The sequence below is a fragment of the Rutidosis leptorrhynchoides genome, chromosome 5 (assembly GCF_046630445.1).
Source record: "Rutidosis leptorrhynchoides isolate AG116_Rl617_1_P2 chromosome 5, CSIRO_AGI_Rlap_v1, whole genome shotgun sequence".
Taxonomy (NCBI): domain Eukaryota; kingdom Viridiplantae; phylum Streptophyta; class Magnoliopsida; order Asterales; family Asteraceae; genus Rutidosis; species Rutidosis leptorrhynchoides.
Window position 1 is genome coordinate 354,740,201 of NC_092337.1, and position 10,600 is coordinate 354,750,800.

A 10,600-nucleotide genomic window follows, 5' to 3' on the forward strand; every position below is an offset into this window, starting at 1 on the left:
CTAAAAATATGTTTTGTTATTTTTAAATGTTGAAAACCAAAAATATTTTACTTTATTTTACTATGGCTTTTGTACATATAACAGTACAAAACCCGTTCTTTAGTGTTTTTCTCGCAGGCTGAATCGTCAATTCATCAGTTATCAAGGTTTTACGAAAACAAGAGGATCGACCTTGTTTCAAGGGGGAGTGAAAATGTCAAAATCTACCCTTCTAAACATGCAAATGTTGAGGGGAGTAGGTTATATTATCTTTTCTTTAAAATCAACTGATGAAGGTGTAAATTCACCTCAAAAGGAAGTAAAGCCTTCCGATAAGACACAATTATCTGGCTTATGTCAGAAGTTGTAGTCCAGAATGGTCGAAGGGGTTTCGAAAAATCTTGAAAAGAAACCCTGCGTATCGGCTAGAAGTCCTCCTGGTGACACTCATCAAAATGATGGGGTTGAGCCTCAACATCAAACAGGGTCTGGAGGTCAAACTTATCTTGATGAGGGAGATCTGTTTCGTCCAACGGAGAGGCAATATGACACTACTTTGGTAGATTTATCAGACCTCCGGAAGGATGATCTCCTTAAAGATCAGTCAGCTTCTAAGCCTGACTACATACACTCCTTGGAGAGTGCAACAACTGAAAGAGATGTGTCACCTCATGACATATCAATGACTTCGGGACTCGATGTAACATCTTCCTACATTACATCGATTTCTACCGACACCAATGTGGTGCTAGGTTCTGTTGGAAGGCTTGGTATAACCAAGAGCGGCAAAGTCGCACAAAAGTTCCATGATACTTCAATCATGAGGGCGGATAGCTTGCTAACGCCGACTGAAACTTCGGTGACCAGTCATCCTCACCATCCGCTGAGGTAACTCCCGGACCAACCAATACCGGTGAGGTACACAAATCCGGAAAAGGTTTTGATTTCAAAAAACTTGCCCAGTAATTCCACTGGCATGCCATTTTTAAACCTGTCTAGTTTCACAACTAGCTTGAATTTTCAAAAATCAAAAACTTTTCATGCAGATCCTTATTTCCCGGGGATCAAATCTTTTTGACTTCACCGCCTATCGTCTTCATTACTTCACCACTCATAAATATCCCAAAACCCGTCCTCACGACGACTCAAACAATTTCACTGACATCGATAGGTTCTTCACTGCCATCCTCCTCCAGTGTACCACATATCTCCTTCAAAAACATTGTGAATGTTTTTTTCCGTGCTTCACAAAGTTAGCAAATGTTATCATATGACTTCATGTAGTTCAGTATTCGTCCTCAACGAGATAATCATGACAATTCTGAGTCATGAGGGAGAGAAGTAAGTTGTATGGGGTACTCATTCGAATTGCTTATCAGGGGAGAATATTGGTACATCAAAAGTTAAGGAAGATGTTGGTACACCTAACACATCTGGAGGAGATGGTCAAGGGGTTAGTCAATAATTCATCTGGAGGAAATGGTCACGGAGTTAGTCAATCTGATGAAGATTTGGATCTTCAAACTATGTTATTTTGTGATTTCTTGTAATATGCACTATCTTATATCAACAAGTGTGGCATGATGAAGTGTGATCCACAATTCATCATCAGGGGGAGAACACGTTTATATGTTGATATCAAGTTTCATCTCAAAAGAAAATTCAAGGAATCCAAGATTTCAAATTAAAGACCCGCAAGCATCAGTGGGCCACATAATCAAAATGATTATTGTGTCGGTACTGGTTTTGATTCATATGTGACGAAGTCTGCAACAACTCATCACAAGAGCTTCCGCAATGCAACTTCAAAAGCAGATTTCAAATATCATATCTAAGAATCAATGGTTGAAACTTCAAGAGCAACAAAATCAGAAGATTATTATTCAGTGAATTACTCTGATAATGTCAAGTCAAGTTTGAAGTTTTCTTGACAAAATCTGAAAATAATCATCATGTGTTTCAAAATAGAAAGATTTCTCGAAGAATTTCAAAGCTATTGAAGTCAATAACTCATTCATCAATAATCTTCTCAAAGCATTCAAAAGTCATTATGAAGGCGAACAAACACAACTCAAAGAGTTCATCGTTTTCAAGTTAAAGATCAAAATGGGGAGATTATTATCAAAGGAAGAGTTTATTTGACCAAGCCAGTTATCGAAAAACAGACGAGCACAAATCAATACATAGTGGGAGATTGTTAGGACACGAAAAACGTATTTAAAATGCATCGATTTGTTGCTAGGACTTTATTGTAAAGGGTGTGGGTATTGTGTCTATAAATACTCACCCACCCTCATTGTCTAGGGTTGATGTTCCTAGTCATTGTTCAAGAGAGCTAGTGGAATTAGTTCATTTAGCACATTCAATTTCTCTCTCTAGGTTCATCTCCTCCACCTCACTTTCTCACTCTAGAATTAAACTTCAATTGTAATCGAATCATGTGAATTATGTAACAACAGAAGACTTAATCGTTGCGAATTGTGTTTCCTCCAAACGTGTGTGTGTAACATATGACCGCGAAGGTGGTTAAGTCTCATGCTGATATCGCGGTTCATAATTAATAATTAAATTAAATATAATAATAACAATAATCGACTATTTCAAGTAATAATTCTCTTATAAGCCCATTTTGATGGGGCCAGTGTGCCTCATAATTCTCTAAAAAGCAAAACTAATGATTAACATTGTATCAACTTTTCAAGAAAATTTAAAAAAAAAATTCAACTCCACCGAAAGAGATCACCTTTTTCACCCCTTTTGATAATTCTTTCATCACTATTAACAATTAACAATCGTATCGTATTTTAATATGATGTCTGATGTCTAATAAGCTCTATGAGATTAACCCATCGAAAAACCACATAGAGCTTATTAACAATCGTATTTTAATATGATGTCTGATGTCTGATGTCTAATAAGCTCTATGAGATTAACCCCTCGAAAAACTTGTAATACGAGTATTATTAATCACATTCAAAATTCTTTAATCCTTGTTGGGTTTGCACGAGTATTAACTGTGGATCACTCATACATATTTGATGATCCTGCACCCAAGATTACATATTGCTGATCAAGATTCACCCCTCATAATAATTCTTTCATCACTATTTGCACCAAGTTTTCTTTCAACCTCCAATAATGTCTAAAACAAGCTCACAGCCATTAGTGCCATTGTTACTTGTCAACATTTTCTTCTTTTTCCCCATATTAGTAACATCATCATCATCATCATCATCCCACATACCTCCAATTGTTCCGACCTGCAGGGAAAAATGTGGTAATCTTACAATCAAGTATCCATTCGGGTCAGATTTCGGGTGTGGTCATCCAGACTTTGCTAGATACATAAAATGCACTTCGGGCGAGTTACATTTCTCCTCTGCCACTGGGGCCTACACCGTTTCAAGCATCGACTACACCACTTCGACTCTGGTCCTCACTGATCAATTCATGTCAACATGTTCATCCATGCAAAATTCCGGTAGTTTTCGCCTGGATCAGGCCAGCCCATTTAAACTATCATCTCAAGATATTTTTATTCTACTTGGATGCTCCAGGACATCACCTTTATTCGACCCAAATCAAGATCTATGTGATACGGGCTCCGGTATGCATCTTTGTAGAGGATTGTATTCTTGTGAAGGGGTAACTGGGATTGGGCTGGAACCAAATGGGCCTGTTACTAGTTGTTGTGTTTATCAGCCCATTATTGAATTCGGGTCAAGTTATGACCTGGACCTACCAAAACTGCAATGCTCATCTTACGCTTCAATGTATGGGTTTGGTGGTGATGAAACAGATCCAATGAAATGGGAATTTGGTATTAATTTGGAATTTAATGGCTCGTATTATACGGAAACTTGTAAGGATTGTGAAGCGAGTGGTGGATTTTGTGGGTTTGCGGATTATAAGCAGTCGTTTTCTTGCATTTGTCGCGGTGGTGGGAATTCAAGTACAAACTGCTATGGGCGAGGTAAGAACTTTAGTGTATACATAAAGTATACAAGTTTTTAATGATCTTGTATACATAAAAATTAAGTTGCATAAGGTGACATTTGGATTTGGGGTTCAGGTTATGCATGGAGTGGGACATGGAGATACAAAATTCAGACCAACATAAATTTTGGAGGTAAGATGTATCTACTCTTTTACACCTAATTTTTGTGCTTACTCAAGATAATATTTTAATCTTACATGTTAAAGGGGAGCTGTCAAAAGTGTTCTATGTAGTGTCTTGGGTAGTTTAGGTCGAAACGGGTCAGGGTCAAACGGGTTGGAATGGGACCCGGGTCGGGTTGGGTCTGAGTAGGTCGAGACCTAAACGGGTTGGGTTGGGTTGGGTCGGATCGAGAATCATTTTGCGCAATAAAATTTTAGTTTTAAATATTTTTTATCATTTTTATTTTTTTTATTTTATTCTTTTATTATTTTTTATTTTTATTTTTATTTTGAAAAATTACGTCGTGCAACTAAAATTCAAAATTTTACAGCTAGACCCGTTGGACCCATATATAAGACCCGTTGGACCATTCTCTATTTGTTGGACTTGGTGGATTTGAACCCGATCGACCCATTTCTTATTTTTGTCTCAGACTCAATATGTTTTAAAAAAACTTATTGGACCAATTTTTATGGATGCGAATCTCAAAAAATGAAAACTTTACAACTCGACCCGTTTTACCCATTAGACCTAAATTAAGCACTTTGGTTTTAGTTTGCCAGGTATATAAAAATCCCGTTTAATTGACGTAATAATAATATGTTGTGATGCTCTCTAAATTTATAGCTGATTAATTTCATTTTTAATATTTTCAGGAATCTTACTGTTTTTGGTGGCGCTTCTCCATTGAATTACTCTGTAACAGGAAATTAGGAAATTGGTTGTATCTTCGTGAATTTAGTGATTTTGTAATAATTCATACGTGTTGTGAGAATTTGCGGTTTGATGCTAATTCATACATAACTTTTTTAAAATTTTTTAATAGTTTAAAGTTTATTACGAACATGAAGAATTGAAGATTTATAGCTAAATTGAAAAGAACAACTAGATAAAATTTCAAGAATGAAGATTGAAATGCTTACAAGTGTAGTAATATTCATATCTAAATCTCTTATTATACAATGCTAGCATATAGTAATATGTATCTAGATACATATAAAGGTTAGTGACCTTGAACTCATAATGTAAGCATTTAAAGAGTTTCATCTGTGTAGTAGGATTAATGTGCAAGGTACAATATATGGTCAACTTCATTTGAACCTTCGGGGTCACACACATATACATCGAGAAGTCAAATAAAATATATATATGATGTATATATATATTACTTAAGTAATAAAATAATAAATCGAAATTAATTCATTTACTATTCATATAAATAGTAAATGAAACGAAATTAATTAATTTACTATGCTGAAATTATTAATTATAAGTTACATAACATACCTCTAAAGTATTTGAGAAATACGACTTTTTAAAATAAAATGAAACGAAATATAGATTTTGGGAATCTAAATCTAAATCTAAATATAGATAGAAACAAAATTACTTTGTACGCGTTTTGTTTTACGGACTTCACAATTCAATGCTTACTTTTACACATATATTATAAATATAAGCATTGATTGGTTTTTGGAAGGGTAAGTCAGACAAAAAGAAAAGGTAACACATACATCGCAAATCAAATGAACCCTTTTTTATCTCATCCTTGGCTCTTTAATTCGTGAAATTAATTAGCATGAAGAGATGCTTAAGTGTTCTTGCAAACAAGAGTTATACGGAGTATTATATATTGTTTTATTATAATAATTTGATTATTATAATAAGTTACTTGGGTTTGGACTAGCATCCATTGACGGTCTTTTGAAGTGTAGTATGAACTATCCTAAGAAACGGTCATATTTTTGATCGTAGGTTTCTCTCCTTCAATCAGTTTCTTCAAGAAAGGTATATCGTTTACTCACTTTGTGAATTACATATTTTGACAATTATTAGTGGTGTAACTTGATCTCATTAGGATAAATTAATCGTGTGCATGTTTCATTAAATATATGAATATTTAATCTTGTAAATATTTTATGAAATATTAAAAGATTATTATTTTAACTATCCGTTGCGTTAATCTGAATTGTTAAAAGTACACACGATTTTCCAACAGTGGTATCAGAGCCGCTTTTACACCATCTTAATTGTCGCGTGATTTTCTTTAGATTTAGCTTTGTGGTGAATTGGTAAAAGTCGAAACCTTTTTGGTTTTTAAAGTCAACACGGTTGATTTAGACTTAACCTTATGACGCACAAATATGATTGAAAGAATATCACTATTTTAAATTGTAGATTTAATTGTTATGACTTGAATATTTATTATAATTGTTGATTGTTATATTTCATGGTTATACACATGCATTATAACCTTGGACAAGCCATATATAGGTTTTAATAATGTAATTATTAAAATTGTGATTGCATACATAGCCCGTAATGCCCCGACCTATGTGTTTGATTATATGTGATTATTGTGATTGTTGATTACGGCAATATTATGTGATGTTGATTATTTATTTTATTAGAAAGACCATTTTGAAGCCAAAGTTGTATTATATTTATTTTACATTTTCATAGTATTGTATTTAAGTTTATTCTAAATTGTAAAAGTATTAGATTAGTTGTACTTTTCAATTTTAAATAAATGTAATAAGATGAAGATTAAAGATAAAGATGCAACGTGGATTTTGACTTAGAAGATGGCGAACAGGTTAAGTTGACAACGATGGCGTTTGTCGGGTTTCACTTGATTCTTGAATTAAGTGGGAGCTACGATATTACCCTTAGTTTGATCTCTTGATCTCATGCCGGTTCATTGGATCAAGCATAGAATTTTTGGGCTAGATTATGTGTGTGTGATGCATGATTGTGTTTTATTTTACGCATTTATATTTATATTTAATTTAATTGTTAATTATAATATATGCTAAATGTTTTTGATGAAAACATTAAATAAAACCGGTAACGAGTTTCAAATATTAAAATTGATGATTTAAAAAAAAAGTTAAACTCTAACGAGTTTAAAGTTAAATAATTTTGAGACTTAAATTACATATGTTTTTGATGGAAACATTAAATAAAACTCTAAACGAGTTTCAAAGATTAAAATTGGTGATTTTAAAATAAGTTAAACTATAACGAGTTTAATGTTAAATGATTTTGAAAGTCAAATAATATATATGGACGACATCTTTTAAAACTGTTTTAAAACAATACACGTCTGTGTAATTGTTATTTTTATATCCTATAAATTAAATAACAAATTAGATCACAAACATAATCGACATATACAATTGGAAAAAAAAATTAACTAATAGTGTAGCGAATCTTGTGTGCATGCATTATTCGTTGACACAAACTTTTTCCAAAATACCCGTCAAATTTAAGTCATACCATCCAATAAGCTTGCAAACACTCCTCGTTATTTTTCTGATCTAGTGAGACTAGGCTGAATTATAGCCACGAGGTGGATTTTTCGATCTAGTGAGACTAGCGTGAATTTTCACTGTTTTCAAATTGGACGACTTAATCGTATTCACGGTGAGACCTAAGTTCGAGGTAATGATGGGACAAACATGCCATTAGATAATAGTGGTTTGTTGGACTATATATATCTCTAGGTCCCATACAGATCTAAGAGTTGTACTTGTAATGCAATTGGTACCCGCTACTATAACACCGGCCATTTTTTTATTTTTTTTAAACACAGCGGAAGACTTTATTAATAAACACAATATAAGTCACGTCATTACATTAATCCGTGTAATTACGTTTAAGTTTACACAACGGTGTTACGTTATTACAAAACATTATTTATACAAAAGTCCACATCAGAGTTGGGTTGTCAAACATGTCTTATGCAACAGCACCCATCCCGACTAGCAGTACCTAAACCTGCAAGGGGAGAATATGTGGGGGATTAGCGCACCGTTAAGTGAGTGGAATCTATCTAACAGATATAGCTTAAGCCACACACAAGCTATATACTAACAACAACACTTGCTAACTACCAACTAGCATACAATAAGACAATACGAGGATCGGCGGCTTGTACGAGCGCACGACTCCCAGCTGATCGGGCCTGAGTCTACCGATAGTCCCTGCTACTCAATTCACAGTATAGTTATCCAGATGCAGGAGATGCATCGTTCACACTATACTCCACAATTAGTAGCCTATGGACCCAACCTCCCCTAGGCACGGTTGACCTCATACGGACTCTAACCTCTCCTAGGCACGGTCTCGAGTCTCCAGTCTCCCTAGGCCCGACTGATGCCATTCAAACAGTGTACACATAATTCACATACAACATCAGGCATACTATATTATTCTAACATGGCAATTTCTACACTATGCATGGTAAAAAAGTCAACCACAGTAGCATGATACGCTACTTAAACTCTATCCGGAGATAGACTCACTCACCGAATACCAGCAACTAGCTCAGATAATCTATCACTGAGCGGCTTCCTTATCCTTATCACCTGAACATAAGGCAAATCAAGTTAGTTTCTGTCTGTTAACACAAAACAGCACAAAACAGAAATCAATCACAAAAAGCGCCACAAAAAGGTCTGCTTAACACTTATGCATTTTCAGAATTTACATCCTGAAAATCATAAAAACACATAGACAGCATAACAGCTATAATTCAACACATAGTAAAAATTTCACTGCTAGAGACCATCGGTTGATGGTCTCATCCATCGGCCGATCGTCAACACATCATCGGTCGATGGTCTCCCCCAATCGGTCGATCGTCAAAATTACATCCACTGGTCAGAAGTCATACACCATCGGTCGATGGTCTTATCCACCAGCCAATCGTCCCTCACCATCGGTCGATGGTCAACGACCATTGGCTGAAGGTAGTTCATCAGCTGCAACAGCAGCAAAGTGACGGGTTTCAACCCAAAATCACCAAATCTCGACTTTGGACACGTTTTTGACCTCAAAACAGAACACAACTCGTACACTAAACTTTTTGGAACATAAACCCACAACATTCAAACACAAACAATATCAATTTCTACCAATTTGACACAAAATCCCATTTTAACAAAAACTAACTTAAAAACCCATTTAATCACAGATTTGATCATGAAATCTTACAAACCTTACCTTGTTAGAATCACAATGACACAAGGAACGTTTTGACACCAAAATCAAGCTTCAATTCGAGATTAAATGATTTAGGGTTGTTTAAGATGGTGAAGATGAGGTTAGGTGAATGTGAGAGAGTGTGAAAGGAAAAAAAATCAGGAAACTTCAAGAAATGAGCTGGTCCCCAGCTTTTATTTGTGTTAAGACACAATACCTCATCACACACGGGTATTTACCAGTTATCTGATATCTTTCGCACAAGATTAGGTAACCCAAACGAGGTCCAATTAAAATAAACAAACCTGTTCTGGGACCCTTGTCACAAACTGGTCACAACAAAAATATAATAAAAAAACTAATAAAATAATTAAAATAAAAGCACTTAAGACTAAGCATAAACCCTAAGGGCAAAATAGACAACTTACAACTAGCTCGAGTTTCAGTCTGTTACAAATCCACCCCCTTAAAGAAGATTCCGTCCTCGAAATCTGGTCTTGGTCAAACAAACGAGGGTAACGAGTCTTCATCAACTCTTCTGTCTCCCACGTAAGATTCGACCCCAAACTATGCTTCCACTTAATCAGCACCATTGGAATCTCTTTCTTTCTCAGCTTAGTCACCTTTCGGTCAACTACACGAACCAGCTCTTCCACCAATTTCTTATTCAAATCGACCCTTAAATTTTCTAAAGGAAGAAGTTGCGTTTCATCGTCGACTTTACACTTACGAAGATAACATACGTTGAATGTATTATGAATACCAGCTAACTCTGGCGGAAGATCTAACACCACAGTCTGATCATTCAACACTTCACTGATCGAAAACGGACCAATAAATCTTGGTGCTAACTTACCACGTTTACCGAATCTGATAACCCCTTTCCACGGCAACACTTTCAGATACACCCGTTCACCCACACTAAAGGTTACCGGACGTCTACGCGGATTAGCATACACTTTCTGCCTGTCTCTAGCGGCTTTCAACTTTTCTCGTGCAATTGCAACTTTTTCGGCTGTCATTCGAATAATTTCAGGACCTGCAAACTGTTTCTCCCCAGCTTCTAACCAACAAGTCGGAGTTCTGCAACGACGACCGTACAACATTTCATAGGGCAGCATCCCTATACTCGAATGATATGAATTATTATACGCAAATTCGACCAACGGAAAATGTGTATCCCACGAACCACCGTATTCTAACACACAATGTGATGACCCGGAAATTTCTGACCAAATTTAAACTTAATCTTTAACATTTCCGACACGATAAGCAAAGTCTATGAAGTTGATTCTCAAAATTTTGAACTATTCAATTACCCTTCGATTGTTCTCAATGATTCGCGAACATTTATATGTAAATAGATACATATACTATAATTTGAAAACGTAACAAAGTGTGGAGTATATGATACTGTGCATTAAACTTATTGGTTTGATTATCTGATTTATATATTTAACTACGAAGTTAAAAGAT

The 10,600-nt window shown here is 35.2% G+C and overlaps 1 protein-coding gene across 1 annotated transcript; it reads left to right on the forward strand.

Moving 5' to 3' along the window:
- Positions 1-3,117: 3,117 nt before the first annotated feature.
- LOC139849669 (uncharacterized) lies at positions 3,118-4,857 on the forward strand. The gene is made up of 3 exons (XM_071839301.1): positions 3,118-3,952; positions 4,052-4,108; positions 4,795-4,857. The coding sequence occupies exons 1-3, from the start codon at positions 3,118-3,120 to the stop codon at positions 4,827-4,829; spliced, it is 927 nt and encodes a 308-aa protein (XP_071695402.1). The 3' UTR covers positions 4,830-4,857.
- Positions 4,858-10,600: the final 5,743 nt, after the last annotated feature.

Bases quoted from the DNA above. Each gene is read 5' to 3' on its own strand.
- LOC139849669 (XM_071839301.1), top strand. From the start codon at position 3,118: ATGTCTAAAACAAGCTCACAGCCATTAGTGCCATTGTTACTTGTCAAC. The intron at 3,953-4,051 runs GTAAGAACTTTA...TTTGGGGTTCAG, and splicing joins TACAAACTGCTATGGGCGAG to GTTATGCATGGAGTGGGACA. The intron at 4,109-4,794 runs GTAAGATGTATC...TAATATTTTCAG, and splicing joins GACCAACATAAATTTTGGAG to GAATCTTACTGTTTTTGGTG.